The sequence below is a fragment of the Andrena cerasifolii genome, chromosome 11 (assembly GCF_050908995.1).
Source record: "Andrena cerasifolii isolate SP2316 chromosome 11, iyAndCera1_principal, whole genome shotgun sequence".
In the NCBI taxonomy this organism is placed as follows: Eukaryota; Metazoa; Arthropoda; class Insecta; order Hymenoptera; family Andrenidae; genus Andrena; species Andrena cerasifolii.
Window position 1 is genome coordinate 8,808,792 of NC_135128.1, and position 27,612 is coordinate 8,836,403.

Below are 27,612 nucleotides of genomic sequence, written 5' to 3' on the forward strand. Positions count from 1 at the left end.
AATAGTCACTCGTGAAGCAAGCCTCAGGCCCTGGGGAAATATCCCGGAAACAGTAAAAAGAGTTGACAATAAACGAACGATTAGGCATCAACCTATATTCGCGTATCTACGAGGCAGATACTTAAAGCGCACACCTCTAGACGTCTCATGATCGATCGCCTTAATTCCAGATCTCTAGGTACCGCAAGCTTTAACGGTAATCAGTTCAGTGGAATGCTACAGGATCAAGTAGTTCTACGCAAACCTCCTGTATGCTGAATCTACCCCAGAAGTTGTGCTCGAAGTCCGCGTAGCATCTTGTACAAATATCTACGACACGATTCACCGGAGAGTCCCGATCCCGTAGTGCGCTCTCATATTGTTTATCCAAGATAAAATATGTTCATATTGTTTGTGTAACGCGCGCAAGGTCAGGAGCGATATTATTTTAAAAATAACTAGCTACCCAGGGTTCTTAATCTCCACCGATTGTCCTCGAGGAAGCCACCGCGGCCGGACAGAATCCGAGCGAAGCCTGCGTTGGAAATCGAGCCTTAACCACCGCCCACGAACGCTGGTGTTGCCGGCTCGGTCTCTCGTCCGTCGTGGACAACATGCTCCAGGTTCGCCCGTGTGTGACAGTACCCATGAGAGCACCTTCTCTTTCTACACTTTCCTCCCATCACCTCCGTATAACCGCACTATCATTCTCATCAATGGGTATTGACGTTTTCGCCCGTTGAGTGCTCAATTTCTTAGACACGTTTTACGATCGCCGATAAGCCCGGTGACCATGTCTGTTTATCGAGGCCCATTACACGCGCCTACCAATACGAATTCCCCATCCGAATTTAAAGCCGCTGCCAGCCGCGGATAGGCTTTCCAGCGTGGCGTGCTGGCGGAAACGTTACTGCCGCGATAAAGCCAGATAATCTCTCGCAGCGCGGGGAATGAGAGGCCTGGAATAGAGACAAAGCTGTTGCTCGTTTCCGTGAAAGGTGGACGACGGATCTTCGGGGCGCAGTTCTCTAAGTGGGAACGTCACACGCAGCAATATGGCTATTCAAACATGTGGCTGGCGATGAGACTACGCAGGCTCGAGCCATTCGCGCCTTCCTCCACCTCCGCCGCCAGGCCTCCTCTCTTTTCTCTCTTTTCCTCTCTCCTTCTGTCTGTCGATCAACAGGATGCATCATAGACGGCAAGAAACTGCACGACGATCTTGCCCACCCACTTTATTTATTTATTCCCGCGTGCCGATGCTCGCGGAACGGTTGCAATAACACGCCTGCTGAAAATCGCCGGGCACGAGGACGCGCGACGATGACAAATTACGCTCGAAATCTGTACGGTGGTCGTTCGTGTCTTTCTTCTTTTCTCTCTCTCTCTTCCAATGCGTGCCGTCGAATTAATTGGGCCAGAAATTTTCGCGAGGTTATCGAGAGCGGTGGGAACGCGACGTGGCCAATAAGAGATATCACGGTTTTAATGATAATTTCCCACGGATCATCGCCGGGTTACGTGTACTCGAGTCCGCTCGATTATCATTACCACACCGCTGCCAGATATTTATCTTTCCCCCACGGCCGGGGGCCGAGCAAGTTGAAACTACAACGGAGCCGATCGATTTAGCCATTTATCAATTAATCTTATCGACGGGCCGTTGGTGCCCATAACGAATTCCCGTTTTAATCACGTACACCGAGCTATACTTTCGTTACGACGGCCCTGTTCAACGTCTGCTCCGCTAATAGCGAGTTAATTGCATCAGGTGCAGGGGAATCCCCTTTTCCGTCACTTCGTGCGCCGCCGAGAAAAATGTACACCACGACCCACGCCCTCCTCCCTGCTCGCCCAAACGTCGTCTCCCCCCCCCCTCCCCCAAAAAAAAGAAGCTCAAAAAAAAAAAGGGGAAATCCTTGGATAAAACATGATACACGCTTCTCCCGCTCCCCGTTTAATTGCCCGTGCTATTGAGAATTTTACTATCCCGTTAAATCAATCGTCTCCTGCGTGGGGATTTTTCGCGGGTGTAGGTTTCATACTTTCATGAATCATAAATCGGTAATTCACGCGCGGCCAATGCCCGCGTGTCGCGTGGAAACACATTCGAGTGAGATACGGCAGGATATAAACGAGCATTTATTATCCGGGAAGTGGTGGTTACGCGCGTCTTATCAATTCAAACGCATTTTATTTTTATCGATGCCTCGTTCGGTTATTGCAACTCTTGCGTAACCCCATTACGGGCCGTGCAAGAAACTTGTTAGCACCACGTCGCACCGACCGTTAAACAGCAATTTCCTTGGCGGCTGGTCGCGGCTATTTGCGCTGGTAAACGTTACAATGATTAGAAACGGGTTGCTACAAACGACCCCTCGCCTCCTTGTAAAACACGTTGGATTATAATACGCGCGACCGGTCATTTTATTTTCATGGAGAGCGCGGAGAGGTTCTGACACGACGAGGGACGGACACGCGACTGGACAGTCCGTGTACAGGGTGTTCTTAAATTCTTCACCCTTTGCTATCGCATCCCCGCTAATCATGTTGATAAAACAGTGCCAGAGAAAAATAGATTCTTCAGTGTTTCTTTATCAAATTACAGCTATTTAATGTTAATGGAAATGTACTAATTGCAAGGAAACTAGAACCCTCCCTCAGCAAGGACACAAGCTTCCTTTATTGAAACACGTGACAAAATTATTATACCTGATTCTTGTCACCATTCGCTAATTAATAGTTTATTCCAATGCTGTTTGTCTCCGTGTAACGTTGGGCTAAAGAATCTGGGAGCACCCTGTATACCGCGTAAACTACCCCCGGACTTAGATACAAGCAGTGGCGAACGGTTTAGGGGGGTAAATCGTCGCGTAAACGCCTCGGTATATGGACCGGCGGGATTTCGTTTCGGAATCAACGCGAACGAGTGAGAGTCCGTAGATAAGGTAATCCGGACCCCCGAAACTCTCCGAGAGATTCACGAAAACCACCCCCGCGCAAACTGCGTACCTGGCGAATAGGGGGAGGACGGTTTCGGTCAGTTTAATGGGAACTTGCCCGAATACCAAGTGGTTCTCGAAGTGCCGCGGTAGATCGTGGAAAACAATAAACAGACTCCGGCGAACTTAGAGGATCGCACGGTCGATTGGGCATCGTAAATGGGAATCGATTCCACGACTTTTCCATTTGTTTCGCGCGGAACATACCTGACGCTGGCAAGGGGTGGAAAGTGGTGAAGAGAGTATAGCTCGGGAGAGGAACCGAGAAGGGAGGCTTCAAGAACGCATTGCCTTTATTAAGAACTTCATTCGTTTGTTCCACCCACGTTTTTCCCTCATTCGTTTGTTCCACCCCCGCTTTTTCCCCCATTCATTTTTCCCTCCCAATTTCGTAGGTTGATGAACGAGCTACCTTTTCGCATCGAAAATATTGTGCGCTATTGTTACTGCGAGACTCCGAGGAAAAGATTTGCCGATAAATACGCGGAAAAATGGGATAAGGGTTCGCAGTGGATCGCGAACTGGCTGATGGACGCTCCGAGTCAGATACCGAAGATTCCAGCAACTTTCCCCATTATCGTCAATATGCAGGCTGAGGCTTCGGTTTCGCGTCGGAGGGCGTTACGCCGTGGATTCTATGGTAAAAGGAAACCGGTTAAATCGCGTCGACGACCTTTATTGCCGTCTTAAAGCAGTTAAGTTAATCGGCATCAGCATAAGAAAACGGAAGGGGCTGCGAACTTGACGCGGCAGGAATCGAATCGCCTTGTATTTAGAGTTCGGAGACAAAAACATTAACATAAATCAGGGGACGAGGGAACGAGCGAGGGAGAAGGAGGTGCGACACAGCGGGGAAAGATCTGCCACGGGATCGAATGTTTATTTCGATTCCCACCCGAGCGTTCCCCTGCCGGCGCACTTTACAGCTCCATCGAGCCTCGCGCTGCTTCCTTACCTCCCGCAATTAGTGCCCCGAAAACTTACGAACCATTTGTTTCCCGGCTAGAAAGAGAAGCCTCGAATTGGAGTGGCGACTTCGTAATCTACGGGGAGGATAAATCGCAACAGCCCAGACGCTGAGCTCACTCCCGCGAACTTATACGAGGGGAAGCCTCGGGATGCGACGAAAGAGTCCTTCGTGTATCGAATTAAAACGGAGGTTCACAGAAAACCGAAATTTAAATTGTCAGAAAATTCAGAATAAGTAGCACGAGTGTTTACGCGTAAGAGAAACTGATGCGGGAGGGTTGCTGGCGAAAATGCGTGCAGAAGCGTGAGAATGCGGGGAAGGAAAGGGAGAATGTGCCACTTAACTCCACCCCCCCGTTCCATTCTCGACGAACGCACCTTGCGTTGCACGAGTGGCAACCCTCGACCTCAACTCTTTCACTTTTAGCGGGAATTCGATGAATTGCCAGCCGCTACGGGCAATAAATAATGCATTTTGTGTTTGCCCCCGGTAAAAGGGTCCACCCTCGCTCCTCACCCTCCCCCTCCCGCAGCCCCTAAGCTAACCCTAAATTTTAGAACGACTTCGGTCGAAGGCGATCGCCGAGCACGATTTACTGCAACGACCGAGAATTGATACAGTTTTAGAAAGCTGCGTCGAGCGCCGCTGCTTCACCCACTCCTAAGGGAAACCGAAATTTAGGATCCGAAAAATCTTGGTGTTTCCCGAAGCCCCCCGTACGCCTCGTTCCCCTGTTCAATCGATAGCCGATAACCGATCACCGCCACTGAGGCAGGTTTTCTCAATGCTGAAAGGCAACGAAATAATGCAGCAAAGAATAAAGGGAATGCTTCAAGCCCAGGTCGCATTGGAATAAATTTCTCGACAATGCCGCAGCCCCGTGGAACTCTGGGCCTGTTAAGGGAAACAGAAAATGAGAAGCGAACGAGGCGGAAGAGAGTATCAGGGATAATGGCAGCGCGCAACATTATAAGGTATGCATTGTCTGTAATTTAGCAAGCAGATCAACGCTGCCAATTACGGGCAACTATTATATAGAGACAGCAATTCCCGCAGAAATCCCGTAGACACCGTAAGACGATTCGAGTCATTGCCCCTGAACTCCTTCGCCCGCGGGAGGATCGAATTAATAATCTTCACTGCCCCCTCGCCCTTCCCATACACCCACCACCAATCTCGGGGAAAACACCGGTGATTACGCGGACCTTCCACGCCGCCATTCGATATTTATCTGATCGAGTCCTCGAGACAGATGCGTCGCCCTTTTTTACCCTAAATCCCACGGAAAGGGGGCGAAAATCGAGGCCGGGGAGAAATTGGCGACTTATCGCGGCAATAATTAATGCGCGGCACCCAAACTTCCCGAGAGTTCTTTTACTTAGTGGAAACACAAATTGCTTTGTTTCGATCCATTATTAATTGGCAATCGCCAGGCTGCTTCGCGACAAGCGCTCTCCTCAAGAATATTTCATCCCTCGGTTTCCGTGGAACGTTTCCCTCGACCACAGCGCGTCCGTCTTTTAAGCGATGCAGTTTACATTTTCCTCGGACGCGGACTGACTCATCAATCACGCTTAATCAATGGCTTGTATCGAGCGATCCTTAAGGAGCCCCTCCTGCACTTTTTTCCGCCAGCCACCCTCTCGAGATAAGAGGACGGAGAAAGGACGGACGAACTTTCTTATTAACGCGATCAATCAAATCGCAACGAATTTAAAGCATTTTTCACGATTCTCCGGATTTCTGGTCGGACTGGTCGGGGGAAAAATTCGCTGAACCGAACGCTTAGGGATAACTTTCGCCCCGATCGATACGGGATTAAGAAGCGGCCGCCGCTTTTCCGCCAGCTAATTACGAGAGTGCGATCACTCATTGGAAATAATCACCCCCCCCGGTTCTGCGCCGATCCCGTCTTATGAAAATTCAAGGGAATACATTTTCGAACCGTATTCTCCGGCCGACAATCGAGATTCTTTTACTGTCGAGGCTCCGGTGGACAGAAGTTACTCCTGCGGGCGTTTCCCTCGATCTCCCCAACTTCTTAATTTCGTCCGAAGCGAGGAGCTATCAAACGAAGGCGGGATTTTAATTGTTTACCAAATATCGGAGGGGTTGCCGAAGAACGGGGGAAGAAGGGAACGAGCTCGGAGTTTCGAACTCGCGAAACTCTGGAAACGAGAATGGGCCACTTATCGCCATTGTTTACTGTCTTCCGCGGCCGCGAGCCCCAGCAGTTTTTTCGAAGTGTACACCTGCCATTCCCCCGAACGTCGTAATCGCTTTCATTAACTTGCTCGTTTTAATGCGGAGGGGTTTGGGTGCGTGGAGACGTTGGAATCGCCGAGTCGACTACAGCGGTCTCGATACAGCGGGCAGAGACTTTATCCTTTACGAGGGTCGCGCCAAGAAGGACGTAACGCCGTGAGAATTGCCCAATAAACTTAATTTAAGTATCCAAGCCGATGCTTCTATAACGATATACTAATCATATTCCAACCCTCGCCGCACAGCACGCAGGGTTGCTCGTTTATGGATGTATAAAAAGAAGTGCTTTCTGCCCTCTGTCGCGAGCAAAGGCATCGTGAAATTTTCACTTTCGTTATTGAAGCTCGCTTCGCGCTGTAAGCAGTTTTTAACTTTAATTCCACGATTGAATTCCCGTCGAAATTGTTTCGATCAACCTGCCCCGGGCACACAAGCTTCTCGCAAGTAGTACGAGCTAGGGGAGTAGGTAAATAATTCACGGAAACGGTGATGCACGATCGCGTAATTCACTCTCGTGTGATATCGTAATTGCGCCGGTCGTTGGGTCGCGTTACAACGGACAGACGTGGCTTCATTTAAATATCATAAACTAAATGAAAGCGTGGCAATGTCTGGCACGATTTCTGAAACGTCGCTTCCTCCAAGCGACTTGACTTAATATTTAACACCTGTGACGCTCGCCTCGCTTGCGTTCCGCACATCTCTCCGCCGGCATTATTTTCCATTGCGGTGTGTGCGCTTCGAGCTTTGACGTTAAAATAAGCAAGTTCGCTGTCGTAATTACCTGCGCAAACGATTTCGGCGAAGTAGAGGAGACTCTAGCAATTGGGAGAGCGGATGTTTTGCGCAGGGGGATTGTAAGAATCGCGAAACCGCACGGTGCTAGAGATGTGGCACGTATTCTCGCGAGGGAGATAAACAAAAATTCCCGTAAAATTATGAATAATATTTATAGGCCCCACTGGCTCGTATGCTTCAGAGTTTAAGACACATATGTCAATATTAAAACTTTCACCGCAACTTTCTTCGGATTAAGTGTATCCCCGCTGATTAAACGAGGAAATTCTGTTTACACCAAAGTGGGCAACAATGTTGCCATACTTTCACCGCCGTTAAGATAATGCCAGGTGAGGAGAAATTCCTCCTAGATCGAGACGGGTCAATGAACCCGGGATGCTGTCGAAAATCCTGATTATAAGACCCCGCCGATTCGTCGAACGATTCGGTCGAACAAAGTGTTTCACAAATAATTCTATCTACCATTCGATCGATAGTTGCACGTTTAAGCCTCGGCCATTCAATTTCTTTCGGCTTCACTGCCAGTTGCCAGTTAATTGGCCTATAATCAGGTAAATAACGGAACAACCGAGATAACGTAGACGTGGCCAAAGGCAAGAACTCTTTATGGACGTCTCAGATTCTACTTATGTAACTACTAAGCGAATCTCCATGCTTTCACCGTACCCGATAACGTTTATTGCACATCTCCAAGGAATTTCAGCTTCTCTCTGCGCTAAGATTTTGATTTCCGAGCCCGCCTTCAATAATCAACTGTTTGTATTTTTATAATTAAGCACAGCCACCCGCGAGATATATCCCTTAAGGGTGTACTCTAGTGTAACTGTCCGTTTGTCAACGCCATCTTCGAGAATTTATTTAACAAAAACTACAAGTTTATACTATCTGGCGTTTTGTCTGCATATTAAGGTATGTTTGAAGTTAAACTCAGAATTTTTTTAACTTTTTTTATCGCACATATACATAGATATAGTCGGTGGCGTAAAATTCTTAAAGAAATTTCTTTTCCGACAGGCGTTGCTGTGGAAACTGTTCTAGTCATCCAAAGTGGGAAAACTAAGGTTCATTTCCTTTATTATGTTTGTCGCTATGGCTGGAACCTCTGACGAGTTTCTATCTCGTATGAAATTAATTCTACAGAACGAAACCAGCTAAATTTATAAGCAAAAATCTAACATTTTTTCAAAATGCTATCATTCTGCAAATTTTCACTGTTGGTAGGCCTCTGTGGTTCCAGCCACAGCGACAAACATAATAAAGAAAGTAAACCTTAGTTTTCCCATTTTGGATGACTAGAACAGTCTCCACATCGACATCTGTCGGAAAAGAACTTTCCTTAAAAATTTTACGCCACCACCTGTATCTACGTACATGTGCGATAGAAACGTCGAAAAAAATTCTGAGTATTACTTCAAGCACACTTCAATATGCAGACAGAACGCCAGATGGTATAAACTTATAGGTTTTGTTAAATAAATTCCGGAAAATGCGGTTGAAAAACGGGCAGTTACACCAGTGTACCCCGTTAATAATACCCCGCGTCGTGGTAAAAACGTCCCCAGTGATTACACAAGAGCGGTGCAACGCTCTCAGCGTCGTATTTGTTCGATTTAAGGCGCTGCTTTGAAATAAGCCCTCGATTTAACGATATCCAGATAGACGAGATAACCGAAACGCGTGCACGTAACGATTGATGATGCAGAGAGGCGCGCGCGTAACTCGGCCGCGTTATCGACGCCGAAAGAGTCGCGGGTCGTTATAATCTCTCGCCTTGCCGGTTAACCGGGCGAACGTGGAATTTCGCGGCGGAAGAGAATTGGAATCAATACGCGGAGAATTTGAAAGGAAACAAGCCGTAACGACCCGCTCGGCGAGCGTGTTGCGGCGCGGGAACGTGTCTCATAAGGAGTAGAAAATAATCAGGCTCGAGTGTCCTCTAGCTCGGCACGCTCCTTCCTTCTCTCTCTCCGAATTTTCAGCCGCGACACTCCCCTACATACGCGGGGATGAATGGATGTTCCCGATGCCAATGATTCCTAGCCGTTCCTGTCCAGAGGGACCAATCACCGTGAGTGCGCGTCACGCTAAGAACTCTCCTTTCCCGACACGGTCCGGTAGCGTTTAACTTTGCCGCGTCGTTTTAACGTATAGAGAAGCGGCTGATGAGGGGCCTCTCAGCATCAATTCACCGTGGCAGAGGCACAATCATCGAGGGCAAAGTCATCGGGGAAAAATAATTACAATCGGTCGCCTAGTAAGCGCCCCGCGTACTCCACCGGCGTCGATTCCCTTCGCGGGAGTCCCCCGCCGGCCCGCGCGCCACCCCGGGGGGCTTGAAACCCCCCTAAGTCACCCGTATCCCGGAACCACTTCACATATTCGCGGTTCGACGATCCTGTACAAAATCCTAGCCCCGCCCGTCACGCTCGGCGCTCTTTATTATTACTGTTTTATAACGACGCGACAGGCGCGCGCGTCAAAGGTTCGAAACCGGTGCGCGCTGTCTGCGAGCGACTCGATCGGCGGACAACAATACTAACGACACGCCACACCACTGTACCCGGGGCGAGCCTCTGTAACCGAGGCCTCTTCTTACACGGGCTCGATTCAGATCGAACGGCGACGGCTCGGGACATTCGGATAATCGCGATATACTCGCGAGTGTAATTCGGCAGGCGTGTAATGACTACGCGCTAATGATTTCGGCGCAGACACCATTGTGATCGGCACCACCGCGAGGGAATTGCGTATGCCCGCCGAGGGAGAGGTACGCGCGTGTGAAGAATGTGTTATAACCGGTGGGTTTGAAGTATTCCGCCCTGGGTTGGGTCTTGATTCAGACTCCTGTGTACGCTACCGTAGCAGCGGCCACTTACTGAGATAGGAGAATGATTCCGTTACTGGTCGGCCGCGCGCGTTTCAATGACGCCGCGAAGGAACGGCGGAGGAGAAGTTGGAGAACTAAAACAGCGGTTTAAGGTGGAAGAAGGCTGTCCAATGTTCCCTCTAACTCGGAGCCGCTAAGGAGGCTGACCTATAAATAGGCAGCCGAAGGCACAGACAGGCCCGGCTAACACCAAAAAACGGGCATCCGGATGATCGGCCAAGGAATGTTCACCCCAAGCTTTGCCTTAAACCGATTGCTCCGGGAGAGTAACCCTTTGCGAGCTCACCTACGCGCCGTCGGATTAATTCCCTTCCATCGGCGTGGTTGACGAGTCGCGCCATTACATGCTCCAGTAATTTAATTATAATTCAGCGGAATTTTCAGAGGAGACTGGTGTACCCAGGTTTGAAATAAAACGCTGACCTAGTGACCAGCAAGTCCCAGAAATGCTCCTGAACAGTCCAAAGGATCCTCGGCTCCTTCTAGCAGCCAGCGAATACCCAGCAAGACGAATTACAATTATCGGGAAAGGGAAACAGCAAGGTGGACTCGAAACGAAATCAGTTTACCCTCGGTGCAACAACGGGGCTTCTCTATTTCTCGCGTTCGTGCTCGTGCAGATCATTAACCCTAATGGTATTCGCAACGCGTGCCGCGGGAACTTCACCGCGACGTACGTACACCTCTACGAGCTTCCGGGAGGATTTTCTTTATTCGGTTTCTATCTGCGAGCCGCGGGTCGCCGTTCCTTATGTCGCCGCAGAATTCACCCATCGGAGGCGGGGACCCAGGACTCTTTTCGATCTTACACCCCTTTCGGCGGTTGCGTTCGTATCTTACCGGCATAAAATATGCGCGGATGACCGGAGTCGTAGGTTCGCGTATCTACATAACAGCCCGCGGCGTTCTATTCTAGATTCATAACTATTAATACTAATGTCTGCGAGACTCCGGCCAGGGAGCAGCTTCTTGGCTAACGTTGACCATTTCTACCTCTCATCAATGGTACATTCAAACGCGGGCAAACATGAATTTATCAACGGGGATGAACCACCGCGCAAGCCGGTGTTGTTTCTCCGGGTGTACACGCCTAGATTTATGCCAGCCGCCCATCCGGATGCATCGAAGTATTTACAGCGTCGCCCGCGAGTCAAGCCCGCCTTATCGCGACTAATTACTCAGTTCGGTGATTAAGCTCCATAGGCACATTTAAGTCCTGACATATCTTCGAATATTCTTTGAAGTGATCTTCCTGGGACGAGGCACGCTCATGTGCTCGCTGAGAAGATTTAGCCGCTAGGCCAGTTCTTTCTTGTATTTCCTTTTAATTGGGGAACTCTTGCCAAAAGCTGCACGACTATCGGCGCAGAGGAAGATCCTGCCACGCCAGGGGAAAGCATCCTCTTGAATCTCAAATCTTAATCGATAAAAGCTTCGATAGGCAGTCGACTCTGGAATTTAATCGTCGGACCTTGTGGTTCTCGCGTTGCACAGGCTAATGAAGCTCGAGATATACCTAAGCACAATTAGATGATTAGATCTGTCTTGAACGTTTGAAAGAACAGTATTACGGGCGCGGGCTGCGCAGAGGAAAAATGTAATTGCGTGTATACTGGATGAAAAAGGAACTCGCGGCCAATAAAGAAACGAGCACGAGTTCTTTCGTTCGCGTTTACTGGAGGCGCAAGCAACATGTTGCCGAGTTATTTAGAGCACGATTATGTACCGAATGATTCATATTTCAATTTTCTCTTTGCCAACTACCCGCCGATTGAAGACGCAAGTACGCCTCGATTGCTCTAATCATGTGATTCGCCGCGAGTATGCGTTATCTTATCTGTGTTGTACACAATATTCCCCGGACGATAATGCTACATTTCATGCCGCTGAATCTCGGATTTGCGCGAGGCATTCCGCGCGAACGAAAGGAAAGCGTGCCGATCGGTAAAATGCCATCAGGCAGATTCTAGGAGATCCTTTAGGATCCGGGATAACGTTACCGATATTTTCACTAAGGAAAACAGAAAGCAACTACGAGGAGCATGAATTTACAGCGTCCAGAGCGTTTAAAAAGGAACAACGCGGAGGTCGAAAAAGAAAGTTCAAAGAAGCGAGAGTTGACGTTGGACGGGGCCAGGGGTACTGGCAAATTTTTCATTATCTTGCGCCATAATCTATTTACAGAAAAGATTTAAAGCTGGGACGTGCGGCGCTCTCCAGTCTGGGGTTACTGAATTCATTATTCCTTTAAAAAATATTAACTTTACTAACACCGCCGTCTTTTTCGCCTCTTTCCTTCTGCCCCCCCCCTCCCGCGGGAGGGGGGGTGGGAGGGAGGGAAAAAGAAACATAAACCCACGCGGAAGAATGATAACACTCGGAGACTTCTTCCGCGGATATTTCTTTATATCCTCCGCGGAATATTTATTTAGAATTTCCTCGATAAGGGTACACGCGCTAAATCCCGGCTTGCGCAATTATAGACAACGATATTTCAGCGATATATCTTCGGGGACGTCTTGCTCTAAGGGCAATAATTAACCGAATTAAATAATTGCCGCTTGCACTATACTTCCAAGTCATATTTCAAGCACGATACACGTTTCGAGGTATACGTCGCTACCGCTGTCGCAATTAAATTTACGCGTGCCTAAGAATAACCATCGTTTGAAATAGAATCTTGTTGTCATTGGTTCACTAGCCGATATTCTAATCTCCGGCGGAATTAAATCGCCGCGACGGACTTCCAGGCCTCTTCGGATAAGTGGAGACGGCTCCACCTGAATCTCAGCGATGACGTTCCCAACGAGCCCTCCCGGCTCTCTCTCTCCCTCTCTCTCTCTCTGTGCCCTCCTCGGATTAAGAGGCGCGTGTATTTCGAAAATGGCGGGTCGCGCCGACGAAAAATTTACATTTACCGCAGAATTTATGCGGCCAGCATCTTCCGCGGTAAAATTAGTGTTTCGCGGAGGCTGGGGCTGATATTAAGTGGGGCCCGATCGCGTAAATAAATGAACCGATGAGAGCCAGCTACATACCAATCCTTAGTACAGCTAACTATACTTGAAGCTTCCGTGACCGCGGGCAGCGAAATATACCAAAGTCGCCAGGAATGGAGCAAAGAGCAAATGCGTCTGCTAGAGGGACGGACAGTAAATCTGTCCCATCGTTTGGCACGGTCGTGTTCACCACCTCGAATGAATTATTTACTTATCAATTATTAAGCAGAGCCGGCCTGTAGCGTTTAAAGATTTATGCCGCCGAGAAATTGTCTCTGCATCTTCGCGCCGCCCGTTTCATAATAAGCATCCCATATTTTCGACATGAGTACTCGTTTTCAAGGTTGCTCCGCGCAGCGTAGAAATAATTCTACGGTCTGCATTCGATGTACACTCATCCCTTCGAGACTCGGGAGTGAAGGGATTGAGGACGAAAAATGATGCGAACTTTGGGAATTTTTTCAAACAAAACCGTTGAATATATTTACTGCCAGCTTTGTGGCTTTATTTGTCAAGCTTTAGAGAATATGACAAAAAAAGTTCTATGCAAAAATAGTGGTTATATCCGACGGTATAGTGCTTCAAATAGAGCGCCTTACAAAAATCATATGCGCATGGTTAGCATAAAATTAGCCGCTGTAGTTGTCTAAAGGAGAAAATTTAAAATTTGGTGTAATCTGTATGAGTGTGGCTCTCGTCTGAACTAGATTAAATGAGAAATACTGAAAAGTAAAAAAAAAATGGCAGCGTTCAAAACAGAGATCAATTTCTGCAAAAAATTCGCTGATTTTTTAAGTCGTAAAAGTCTAATTTTGCAAGAACCGACTTAGTTTTAGTAACAACGAGAATGGGACATCTACTGAAGATATATACCAAGTTTGAAGTAAATCGGGTGATTGATTTTTTAGATACTGACCAATTCGAAGAACATCGTTTTGAGAAAAATGCGTTTAAAGTTTTAGGTAGTGCTTTTTTTAATTTAAATGTTTTTAAAATGGTGTCTAAATATGTACAAGTATAAGTTTTTAATTAATATAATTTGAGGGTTTCTCTTAAAAGAAATCCCAAGTATCGCATTCTTTTCGGGCGGTCAAGGTAGGGAGACTCCTTAAAGGTGATTCCCCGAGATAATTAAAAATTCGTTCATTAGAAATGAACATCGAATGTCTATGTCATTGACTCGTCCTACTGCAGTGTTTCCCAACCGGTAGGTCGCGAAGTATTTTCTGTTTTATTTTTAAATATTATTAACTTAGAATTATATTTCAGAATATAATTATATTTCAGAATATAATTCTAACTTATTTATTTTATTTTATTTTTATTAAAAAACGCGGATTATCCCCATTAGTGTACATTTTCTTTACTTTATTAAATTAACGTTAAATGGAGGAGGGTGGGTTGCGCGTTATTTGAATATTCTAAAAGAGGATCACGATTTAAAAAGGTTCAACCACTGTTCCACCGAATTGCCGAAAAGCGTGGATTCTACTGGAAGGAGGAATTATTAAAAATTCCCTAAAATTGATCCAACAACTGCTCGACTTCAAGGCTCGATTTCTTCCACTAGAAGCTTCGCGTATGGTGCAGAAATTTCGTTTCGCCCGGATTCTTTCCCGCGTCTTCCCGAAATAGGAGCAAAATAGAACGAAATCCGAGAGAGTGGCGGAGAGTCAAGTATACCTAGTACATACGTCGTACACAGCCCGGCGGTAAATCCATCGCGTCGTTCGGTATGTAAATCGCTTATCGCTCCGAGTGGACCACTCGGTATAATTAGGTAGGTAGGTAGCTAGGTAAGTAAGTATAGGTAGATAGGAATGGCATCATGCGCGCCGACATGGTATCCACGCATCTAAATGGCGAGGAGGACGAGAGAGCAACCTCGCGGAATTAGGCTCTTCCGTTGTTTCTATTACAAAATAGATGGCACGATATTGCGGGGCATCAACGACACGGCTAATCTCTGCTTCTTTTTCGTCGCGCGATACAGTTACGGCACGATGGATCGCCTCGATGCCCCGCGTCACATTATAGTAGATGAAAGGGGGACGCGAAGAGAAACGATTTCGGATCGCCACCCAGAGACGCTAATGATTTATCTGTTCACACACTCGGGCCGAGAGAGTAGAAGAATTAATCAGCAAAGCGGCAATACCTACAAGAAGTCCACCGGAATCCATTCGCAGCGCGTATAAAGCCGTGAAATGCCATTGTAAACTGATATTCCTTGGCAATCGTGCATTCAGGATCCCCGGAGATACCCAGATTAATCGGCGTAAGAGATGCCTACGTGGAAGCTAACGGAAGAGCTTCGACGGCACCTGGCGAATCCGGCTTCCACCGGATGATTCACCGGGCGATCGACGTTGACACGTATCGCGCGGAGCGTTACGTGAACGATACGTGACAGGGGTCGGGGATATTGATGCCCATACCATCGCGGTACAGATTCGTGGATTCGCGATCGATCGCGAGACAGGCGGATGATAAAAAACCCGGTCGTTTGAACTTTTAACATTTATTACACGGGCCCCCGTTGAAAATACCGATAAATCCGCGGAAGTACATCGCGCGTAAGCCGACCGCCGCTGAAAATTGGCACGGAAGAGGACATCGTCGTCGCTCTAAATTATACCCCCGAAACGGTGTATCCCCCCAATAATTTAATACGCGGCTTCGAGTGGCCCGGGACGAATTTATAGCGTAAATAACACGGTACATCCAGCGAGCATAGGTACCATTAATCCAGCCGCGGCTGCGTGGCCCGCGGCGCGTCGCGGCGCGGACGGCCGCGCCGCGCCGCCTCTGCCCGATCCGTCGCGATAAAAGCCAACAAATCATCGTATCCAAGATGTATCCGTAACCATTAATCCGCGAGCCGCATCCTACCCAGCTACTTAACAGCACTGGGTGAGTGCAACGAATGTCATCCTCCGCAGCCCCATGCACCGTCGTTCCGCGATGCAGGCCGGTCACGTGACCGACAGGAAGCTACCAATCGTCTTGCACGATTATCCCGGTCGCCCCCTTTACCCCGCCGGAGGAACCGGCGCGCTCGCGCGTCCCCGTGCACCGTGCACACGTGCGTGTGCGTCAGCGTCAGGGCATCAGGGACAGCGTTAAATAGGATTCGCGAGCGAACGGCTACGCGTCGCACACTCGCGCCCGCGGTGCAGCGACGCGACAGGGAGCTGGACATGTGACCGTCTACACGCGCGGATTTATACGTGCACGCGTGGTGTACATGCGACGCGGAGTAGCCGCAGCAATGCGTCCGAGAGTCGCGACCAGTAAACCGCGCTACACATTATCATAAATGCCCGCGCGCTGCAGCCCGTCCCACGCGTAAATCTGTTTCGCAAATTGCGCGAGTGGGATTATGTCATCTTCCTACAGTCTCTTTCTATCGCGGGCTGCTCCTGACACGAGCGTGTCCCTCGAAGCTGACGCGTACGCAGCTCGGATGGAACGGCGAGCTTGTCCTTCGGAGTTGCTCCAGCTTCCACTTCCTTCCCCCCGAATTCGTGGAGTTTCCCGGATCGGGGGTTTCGCCCGGTGGCGTTCGGATTAGGGTCACTGGCTCGCGCTAGATTCTGTTGCGAATTTTCAGGGAAAGGTGGTATTATTTCTGATTCTGCCTAGCAAGGTCTCAGGATCGTAAAATCATTCGATCTTATCGGACCGCGTTGGGAGTGATAAGTTATGATTTCATAGAACGGAAACACTGGCTAGCGATTGAAACAGAGTTGCACGGGATTGCTAAACGCTCCGCGACGATTGTGAAATCCGGAGAAACGAAGCAGGTAAATAAACGGCCGGTTGTATAATGAGTGCATGGGGCACTTATCTGCGGTAAAACAACATTGTGCAAACAGTAATGAGCTGAGATAAGAGGGCGATGCAGAGAGCAGTCTCTTGCGAGCCTCTTTCCTCGAATCCGTTGAGTGGAAATTATTTTCCCCGTCCGTGCAGCCTCTGCCGCGCGGATTACACCGAGGAGGAGCAGATTTCTCTGGGATCGTTCCCACCGACGTATTCGGTATATCAGAACGGAGACGTTAAACGATGGGACTACGGCGCCGTAATTGCAGTAAACTAACCTTGTCAGTTGCCTCGGCTCATAAATTAGGAATTTTTATGCCGCCCTCGCGCCAGCCGATGAAGAAACACATTTGTAGCTTTTGCGCGACCGAGCTTGTGAACACTAAAATGTAGCGCATAAGAGGCAGCCCAGGCAAATCCAGCTTTGCGAAGATGTGTCCGATCCAACTTAAGTGGAATCTTACCCGATCAAACGGAACGTTCGGATCGAATGCAGTCACTTTCTTCCCGCGTGTTTCTCACCGCGGGGCACCGGTAAGTTTCGTGGCGAAAGATAATCGAGTTATCGTCGGGCTAAACAAGCACTCGCGCCAAGTGACGAAACGTAAGATGGTCTCTCGATCGAACGCTTGGCTGATTGATTGACAAACGAGATCGTGTATCCAGCACTGGGTTCTCCGAACTTCTTTGAATCTCCCTCAACAACGGCAGACGGTGTCTTCGAACTGATAAGAACGCTCCGGATGCGAGGGATTTATAGTGAACCGCGTGGGTATCGCTAAAGGAGTTACGTTTCTTCGATTGGTCGCGAGACCATGAGACATCGCCACCGAGAATCCGCGTGAAAAAGGAATCGTCCCAACTGTCTTCCGTTAAATAGAAACGAACGAAAAACTGTCCCACTAATGCGTATCACATCTTGCACCGAGTATCTTTGCCGCGCAAAGTAGCCAGGCGATGGAATTTTCGTTTTCTAGAAAACGAGGAGCGATAAGGCGCCTCTAACGATATCCAGAACGAAACTGGATCGCAGTAGTTCTTTATTGTTCCGACACCGTCGCGCGCACTCTGATTATCCGCGGCGGCCAATTACAATCGAGACAGATAAGGCAGTTTAGGTTGCAATAATTTTTCCAGAGTGCTAGTAGTTATTTATTCCACCGCTGAATATGCCCGTTATCAGCCAGCGAGGAGATGATATCGTCAGCCGTCTGGTCTCGATGACACGGTTCCACACTTCACAGATACGCGCGTGTCGCCCGCCTTCCCCATTCGCAAAGTGAAAAACATCCAGCCGAAGAAGTCGCTTTCCAGCGGTCGTGCGCGACCGAGGGCGCCGGTTCTGCGAACCGGCCGTTTAATTTGGATCGTTTCATGAATAATATGAGCGATCGCATTGGAGACTGTCCCGCCGGAGCATCAAAGGGTCCACGATTCAAGGAAGAAAGAGTTAACTCGAGCGAGTCGGACGACAGTCTCCAGTTATAAATACAGTTCCAAGCAAAAACGACTGTTCGTTAGCTTTGACTCGTTTAAATTAGATTCGGCGGCTCGGTCGGACGTGTTGCGTAACCATTCAAAGACTAGACAATCTATGCGTTACGAGGAAAACGAGACGGCGGACGGTGAAGCGACCTGTACCGGCGAAACACCGAGCTTCGATTTCAGCCTCTCCTCGTTTCTGCAGCTAAATAGTTTGGTACTCGTTCCCAAGAGCGCTCTAAATTGTTATGGGGGAAAGGGGTTCGCGTATTCGGCACGGAATACGTAGTTAAAAACCTCTCGAGGTTTTCCGAAGAGCTCGGTGCCCCGTTCGCGAAGAGTAAACGGTGATTCAACGAACGCTGAATATACCCCGTTCTTTAAACGCGACGACGACGACGACGACGAACTTACGTCGTTCCGTGGAATGGGCGAAGTTGGATGGGATGATTATCGCGGGAAAATATCCGTGGCAAAAAGAAGCGATCGGTGTACGGCGATAAAGAAGCATCCGAGCGGAAACGATGAGGCGGCATCCACCGAACCGTTCGGCTCCGGCGACGACGGTATTCCGCGGCGCATCGGCAACGCAGGTGAACCCGCCACCCTCACCATCGGTGTACGCGCACTCGGCAACTGTTTGCGGATCCCTCTTTATGTCCCCTCATCCTTCACGCGTCGAGCTTTCGTCGCGATCCGCACTGCACTGTGTACGAATCCGCGCGGTAATTGATTCATGATAGAACCGCGAATTCAAACAAGACCGATCTACATTTTGATACGCCCGTCGCTCGCAGTTCACTACGGATCCCAACGTCGCTCCATTATGCCGGTGACGTTGCAACGAGATACATCGCGACCAATGCGGCATGGTCTGGCGATCATCGACTCTTTTCACTGGCCCGTCTGACCGGCCAACTTCTCCTGTCGACCAGGCGCAATTTAGACACCGAGTGTCACCTGTTTCGCTGTCGTTGAATAGGCGAGATTACTTCACACTTTCGCGTATACAGTACAAAGATGTTGAGAAGAATACGCACGAAGGGTGAGGGGAGAAACGGGAAGTGTTTCTCTCGCGATTTTCCGATTTATAATATATATTTCTAGTGGCAACTGCGACAAAGGGTTATAAACTTTAAATTACCCCGTAAAATTACGTAACGCAAGAAATTATTTGAGAAGAAAATTAAATTCATCGAACCTTGCTTCTTTACTGATGCAGTAACACTTAATTTTTTTAATAAAGCTGTTTTGCGACATTCCCTTGACTTTCGCATTCGATAACATTTATCAGGCATTTGGAGAAAATCGTGCAAGCACTCAGTGTGACAGATACATCCAGTGTTGTGGATTCCGTTGTTACACAGCCTGTGACGTGGAATGCACATCGTTCTGCAGGCCAACAACTCACACTTGTCAAAACTGCATTATGTATTACTTCACCCTGTATTTTGGTTTCATTAGAATGCAGCGCAATCGCTCTGAAATCGACGGAAACGCGGTTAGTTTCTATGCCGTCGGTACCGTTGCACGCGACGGTTTCCTTTCGCCAAGCACTGGCGAACTAGATCTAATTTTTGTGTCAGTCTGCTTCGGATTGCAGTCCTCTATATTCGACAGAATCCCCCCCTCATGCTTCTTCGGGTTAACAGCAAAAATGGATCAGCCGTGGCCCACTATTATATTCCTCGAAAAAGACGCGACAATTCGCCCGTCTGTGTCCGTTTCAATTTGCAAACTGAAAGGCAGCGGGTGCAGCGCGATTGAAATTACAAGACAGTAGATACAGACGATTATTGCGGTTTATATCTGGGCGGTGCATCTGGCCGTCCCCCCCTCCTTTGTGTACAAATCTGCGTAATAATTGATACGCGATGGGATCACCAGCTCAAACACGGATGGTTTTAATACGCCGGTCGCTCTCAATGTCCGGCATCGTGCGGAATCTCTATTATAGCGGAGGAGAGCGCGGCAAACGAGGTTGCATCGGGTAACGCGACCAATGCAGAGCGAGTGGATAATGATCGGCTTTTTTTTCCAGCTCCATCCCCGCGAATCGTTCGTTCCTCCGTGTCCCATAGGGAACGCGAAAGCGGGGCTCTTTGTGCCCAGCGATTTTGCTACTTTCGTTCCCCGGCACAATGACGTCGATGAGAAAGCCGTTCTCTTTTTGGCAAAAGAAACTACGCCCCTCCGCGCGGCTCCGCTAAAAAAATACTGATCAATTTTTTTGTTAGAGGAAAGCGGTCTGGCTCGCGGACCGGCGAGGAAGCGAATAATATTAGATTCCATCTTTCTATAGGTTTTCTATATCACTTCGTTATAGAGATCCTCTAATTTCCTATTAAAGGGAACTTGCGATTCGGAGGCTTCACCGTTCATTCGTTGGAACGGGTGGCGCAATAACACTGATTTTCTAGAGCAGCCAATGAGCGCGAGAGAAACTTCTGCGCGTAACTTTGTCCACTGTTTTTCGGCCCATAGACGGACCTTGTGCGAATTGCTGAAAAACTGGTGTCAGCGCGTGATGGAGGGTTAAATACGCGCGATTCGATTCTTATGAAATATTGCGCTATTTATAAAATTGCGCAGTCTATAAAAGGGGACATCTGCGATCTAACGTCTCGCGTCTTAAAAGGCAGCGTCCGAAATCGATTTCTTTGACGGCGACGTGAACGTCGCCCTTCGACCCAAATTTCTGCTCGACGTCGAAGCGACTCGCTTTCCAATTGATAGCAGGACTCGCTGCCGCGAATAATTCATGACGCGGGGGATTATCTGGGAAATTGTCGTCGAGGCGACGCCATGATCTTGTTATAACGAGTCGCCGTGCAAACGGTCGGTACATCACAATCGCAGGATGATAATTTAATGTAACGACGGGCGCGTTAGTGCGCCGATCGCAAATGAACGGCCGCCGCCGGCGGCGTTCCCGTGTTAACGCGTCTACGGGAACAGGCCGCGGGGGCATATTTGACACGGAGCAGTCATGGATCGGCAAATCATCGAATCATCGGCGGTGCTCGACAACGTAACAAGTCAACAGGCGGTCGTTATGTATATTGACGTATACTTGCCGCATTTGCGGCGTCGATGCCTGTTTCTATTGACAAATACCCGTCGCGGGGGCGATGATGCATTGCCGTACACGCGCCCCCGCTATGACATGGAATGCGTATTATCGCGACAAAATGAACCGGCCTCTAGGAATCCGAGGGCTCCGCGTCGATGCGTCCGCTCGGGATCGTTGCTGATAAGCTCCGCGGAACCTCGATAAATTTCGAAACAATTAACCGGGCCATCTGTTAACGAGTGGTCGCGCTAGATGTACTCGGAAGCTCTGCTCCGTTCCTTGGAGTCCCTCTAATTCCTACTGCTACGAATTTAGACCGCAGAGCTGGGGGAGACTCGTTGGCTCGCTTAGCCTCCATAGAGGAAGGTTTGAAAAATGTCAAGCAGATCTGATTCCCGGAGGGCATGTCCCAAGTGCTTGTCGATACGTTGGACGCCTTATTGGAAGCTCGCGCGAATGACTCGCGTCCGAGGGCACGAGAACAATAAAGCGGTAATCAAATCGAGAGGTCGCGACGAAGTGAAGAATCGTCGGCGATAATGCCAAGTGGCGTTCAAGTGGCTGTGACGGATGATAGGCGACAGGAGGATCGGCAGAGATCGCGAAAGTGGCGGAGGAGCAGCCGCGATACACAACGTGCAACAATGGAGCCAATACCCGTGGAAAGGTGGTGCTCGTAATGTGCGCACTCGACGGGCTGGAAACAAATGTCGTACCTATGCGTGACAACCCTTATTGCGGCGGCGGGGGGGTATGGCGGTGTGTTTGTGAGCTGCGTGTTTATTGCTCGACCTGGCAATAATAACTGGTTATTATTCATTACCTCGCCGCGCAGCGTGCTCGAAGCCCGCGGATGTCGCAGTCACCTGCACGGCACGGCGAGGCACTCTCTCCTTCCTTCGTTCTCTTTTTTTTTTTTTCATTGTTTTCGACTGCTCCCGACCCGTCGAGGACAGGACGATTCGTGAAATATCGCGCCACGGCAACCCCTGCACGGGTGGCAGGGAAAAAGCAACGCGTTACGAACTATGGAAGAGGGCGAGTTACGCGAGGATTCATTGGAATCTGTAGCTTCCAGTGGCATCATCAAGACCGGGGTAAATGTCGACGACGGCGCGCGGCAGAATTCAGAACGTGGAAGCGCACGCTCGTCACGAATATAACGTTCGATACCACCGAACCTAGGGATCTAGAGACGCGGTAGCGTTGAGACGCTAAGTACAGAAAGACAAGTATAGGAAAGACACACTGTACACGTCGACTGTCGCTACCGCTATCATTTACTCGTCGCCGAGCAAATCCTACCTAACCTGAGATTTATTTCCTTAATATATCATCACGCCTGCAATATTTTCTAAATTTAAAGGCATTTTTCTTATGTAAACCGCATGTAAGCTTTCGAATAAGACCAATTTCAATAAAATCGGTCCGTGCATAACAGAGATATCGTAATATCGTCTGATGGATCAGTCGGAAATTTTAAGATTTTTCTTCGTCTTCTCCAAGAAATTTTTTCGTCAACATAATACGTATACGCGTTACACGCACACCTTCAGCCAAAACGGAACTAACACACGGTTCGTTTGTCAATCGCTATCTTCGCTATGCAATCTACTCCAAATTTTGACAGCTTACCGCCAAGTTATAACCAAGTTATAAACGTGTTTTTACAAGTATATACATAAATGAATTTCTTTTTAATTTAAATGATAAAAACCAATTTAAACCAATTCCACCAATCCAATTGTCTTGAAAAAATTATCCAGTCATCAATTAATAATATAATAATAATTTATAATATTGAAAATTATCTGAAGTCATTCTCTATGCAAATTATCTTTGTAAAAAGAAGTGAGATCGCCATAAAAAAGTTGAGAAAAGTAAAAAAATTACGCCAAGTACATGAAATCAAATAAATCACAAAAAATAGAAGATAGTAATAATTATAAAATAAAAAAAATGTGAAATCAAAATGAGCTGCACGTACATAAAGGTAATGATAAATACAAATAAATATTTTAATACGAATAAACATTTTATTCAAAATACTTGGCGCTGCGTCCCGAATTGGTGTCGCTAAACTGATTAAATATGTATAAATTGCATTAATCTTTTTCTTTCATTCTTGTGTGTGCGTTCCTGAATGTGTGTATGTGTGCGTGCGCATATGCTACGTATGGTATTAGAATTAAATATATGTAGAATAAATCTCACTGCGTTTCTAATATGTATATGTATATGTTTATGTACTTTAGATTGTAAGGGAGTTATTGTAAATTATTAATACGAGGCCAATTAACATTTTTTCTATTTCGCAGCGCCAAGTATTTTGAATAAAATGTTTATTCGTATTAAAATATTTATTTGTATTTATCATTACCTTTATGCACCTGCAGCTCATTTTGATTTCACATCTTTTTATATTTTATAATTATTATTATCTTCTATTTTTTGTGATTTATTTGATTTCATGTACTTGACGTAATTCTTTTACTTTTCTGAAGTTTTTTATGGAGATTATCTATACCGTCCACGACCACCGTCACAAGCACGTCCGAGGATGCATTACAGTAGCACGCTGGTATGTCACAGCGACGGGATTGGGGAGGAAAAATCTATGTGTATGAAGACTTCGCGTCGCAAACCTGGAGCATGAATAAGCCAACGGGCAAAGGTGTGGTTCCCAGGCGTCCACGGTAGGAAATCGCTCACTGGGGAAGAAAGATGGAGAACAGAAGCCAGGAGCGAACCAAGACGTGATTAATATAAAAGTGGGCGGAGCCTGGCCTGGCCGGAAGTAGCCGAAGAGGGATGCTGTGCCGTGCCAAGCAAGCGCGAAAACGGGGGTTATAGTGGCACAACTGTGTTGGTACACTGTACCGTGTGTATATCCTCATCCTAGGCGGCTGCATACACACCCGCCCGCACCCACCGGTGCACGTATGCGTGCAACGCGTGCACACGGACACGGACACAGAGAGACGGGCCGCGGGACACACGTACGCGTCTCGAGTGGCAGAAGAGGTGAGAAGATGGGCGAGCACAGAGACCCCGTTGGCGGGGATGACGCGAAATATACACCACGATTGACAAGCAACACCCTTCGACCGATCTGGACGCTCGGAGGAGCGACGAGGAAGGCGTGACAGTGGCTCGGGAGTCGTTGCCAGGTTATGCCCCGCGGCTCGACGATGGTCACTACGAGTACTGCACTAGACACTACCAAACAGCCGCGTAGAATCGATCTGTGCACAGCGATCGAGAGGAACCAGGAGGCGAGCACGTGCCAGGCTACCCGAACACTCTGCATCGCGTCGTCGTCGGTTCTCGCGAGCCTCCAGCCTGCCGAGCGATCCTCGGGCGGCAACCTGTTTTGCCATGGCTGTCAGGGGCCGGCCGGGCTTAGGATTTTGACGAAATCTTTGGCCAGCGAAAGGGACCAGGAGCTGGCGGCTGAACGGAGCACCCGGCAAACTTCGAGGAGCACTAGAGGACCAGAAAAGGAGAGAGGATGGAGGAGCGGGATGGGTCGGTTGATTGGCGAATATGGGATCGAAGGGAACCGGGCGATCCACCGGGGGCTTTCGGTGATGCGGGGTGCAAGGGTTGACGCGCGGGGGTGGCCAACCCCACCTACTTCTTTAACGCCCCCAAGTAGGGTAGGACCGCCTCCGTCTCTGCGTTGTTCCACCTACTACACCCCCCCGGGACTTCTGCAGTCTCATACCTACACCTTCGCCCGCACACCATCATCCTCCCATAGCTTCGTCTACTCCCATTGACTATATCCTTCGGAGAAAAATCACCCCCATTCCCAGGTAACCCGGCGACCGTTTCACGAGTGAAGCGTAACTGCCATTACCGAGCGAATACACCGCGATGCCAGGCTTGGATGTTGCACCGGACGCTGCGGATAAGTAGAGGGATTTTACGGTTTCACAGTTAACGACCGGTCAGGCTGCTGAGATTTTCGCGAACGCCAAGAGAACGATGGGTCGTTAATTGTTTCTGTTTTTTTTTTGTTTTTGCCCCCCGTGCTCTTTGCAGTGCTCGTCAGCAATTCGGACGAGGCAAATGTTAGCTAGCTATTGCTGTTTACGCGAGCGAAATATTCCCGCAGTGAGTTGTTAAAATAGTCGGGCCAATAACATAATGATTCATGTCCTCGTATTATATCATTCGAAACTCCAGGCAGCGGCGAAGCAGCCCGTACCCCTGCCAAGAGTATTTTTAGGAAAAATGCGTTTTGCCGGAAAGATTTCTGTACTAAGGCAGGTACGCATTTAGTTACTCGAACGTAGTTAATCTTGGAGCTGTGTAGCGAGATTTATTCGACCAACCATTCTGCTTGTCCGGTGCACCTATTTGTCTTGTCAGGATCGTTAAAGTGTCATTTCCACGAATATCGCTCGGCCCGCTCAACGTAAGATCAATCAGATGATCCCGGAGCAACGAGCATTTGTCTATATTATAACGAGGCCTCCCGGCCGCGGGGAGATATCGAAATACAACGCGAAAAAATCCCCGTTGCTTAAACTTTCGCGTCCGCTTTTAGCTCTAATCTATTTTAGCGACAACCTAATTCCGATAATCGAGAGCCCTGCTTCTTGACATGCAGACTCCGATAATGATTTCAAGTATTTCCGTGCTAAATGTCGATTCTATTTCGGACTTCACTGCCTGGAACCCGAGGTAAATATTACCCTGAAAATTGATCAGGAATCCCAAAATTGCACCGCTGCATTTGCATTCTGGTGCTGGCGAGGTGCCCCTGCCGAACGCAACCGAAACGGTGGGGGCAGAAGCGGTGCGTACAAGGGCGGCAAGGGCGAGGTAGATGCGAACGATAGGGGGAAAAGAACCCGAACGCAACAGTCTGGTAACGGCAACGTGCAAAGGGGCTGTGTGTGCCGATGGCACGTGGCGATCATCATCGAGTAAGAGCAACGCAAAGAACGATGAATGAAGCAGCAAGCGGCAGAGAATAATAAGACAAAGGCACGCGTTTAGAGGGACAGACGGAGTGAAAGAAAGACAGATAAAGCGAGAGAGAGAGAGAGCGAGCGAGAGAGAGAGAGAGAGAGAGAGAGAGTGCATGATGCTGGAGATGCAAGCGTGCGATTGTGCTCGAGCATTGAGAGGCAGGCAGGTGGGCAGACAGGTAGGCAGGCAGGCGGTCAATCAGGCATCGGGTGTGACAGACAGTGCATAAGTGAAGACGGAAGTAGTGTTGCAGGGTGAAGTAAGTCTCTACCTGGACGGGTCTCCAGCGTGGTTCCAGCATGTCCCGCTTCCTCCTCGTCGTCTCGCTCGTGGCTGTCGCTTGTTCCTCCGTGCTTCTCTTCGTGAGAGTATTGTTGGAAGAAACGAAACGAAGACACAAGTCCCTTTTCTCGTATCTCCTCTATCTTCCACAGTCTTCCAGGTCCCCGTAATTCGTGCCTTTCCTCCCTGTCTATCGGTCCTCTCCCGCCCACCCCCTCTCGCCCTGTGTCCCTCTGCCACCTCTCTACCTCTCTCTCCCCCCCCCTGCGCTCTCTTTCTCTCTTTCCCCTTTCTCCTTCGTTCCTCCTTCCCAGCCTCTCCCTTTCTCTTCCTCCCTCTCTCTCTCTTTCTCAGTCTCTCTCCCTCTCCCCCTATCTCTTTCAATCTCTCCCTTCTCGCCGCCTATCTATTATCTATCTATTTATCAGTCTCTCCCTGCGTCTCTCGCTTCTCTCTCTCTCTCCCTCTCTCTCCCTCTCTACCTCTCTCTCCGTCTGTGTCCGCGTGGACACCTCCGCGCGCCACGCCACGTGCCTCCCTCTCCGGGGGGGGAGAGGATGACGATGTCGTCGATGATTTCTCTCTCGCGGGTTACTTTCTGACCGGGACACGGGCGCGCGGCGCGGCTCTATCGTGGGCAAAGGAAGGTCGACGTATAGAGCTGGCCGGTGTGTGATCTCCGAAGTCGCTGCGTGTGGTTATTTTGTGGGGGAGGGTTGGAGGGTTGGTGTATAGTGGTGGTGGTGGTCGGTGATACAGTGTTCACGGTGGTTCTGGCGCTGCTGGTGGTGGCTACGACGAAAGGCGCCCCCTTTCGCGATCTCCGGCGCTGACCGGCGTGTGTCGTCGTGCTCGTCGGCCACGTCCTCGTCCTAATCCTCGTCGCCGGTCCCGTCGACGCAGGAAACGTGCGCTGAACCGTGCGGAATTGAGTGTGGTTTGAAGAAAAAGGGGTACCGCGCGCCGGTGGCTGCCGTCGCGACTGTGCGACGCTCGGCACCGCTTGGCCGCGAAACCCTACGGCCGCGCCGAACACGCGGCTACTGAGTCGGCGCACTCACTCCTTC

The 27,612-nt window shown here is 49.0% G+C and overlaps 1 protein-coding gene across 29 annotated transcripts in view; it reads right to left on the reverse strand.

Annotated features, from left to right (window-relative positions):
* Positions 1-26,756, reverse strand: part of Foxp (forkhead box transcription factor P) — a 237,005-nt gene extending 210,249 nt beyond the window's left edge. For 12 of the 29 annotated variants that reach the window (XR_013086754.1, XM_076823315.1, XM_076823309.1 and 9 more), the window contains exon 1: positions 26,535-26,755. Coding sequence is in view for 22 of the 29 variants with exons in the window: in XM_076823315.1 (XP_076679430.1) it covers positions 26,535-26,564 (30 nt within the window). In the remaining 7 variants the exon portion in view is untranslated. Of the gene's footprint in view, positions 1-17,003; positions 17,567-26,534 lie in introns of those variants that run through there. The other 17 variants (XR_013086757.1, XR_013086756.1, XM_076823313.1 and 14 more) reach the window with 3 other exon arrangements.
* Positions 26,757-27,612: the final 856 nt, after the last annotated feature.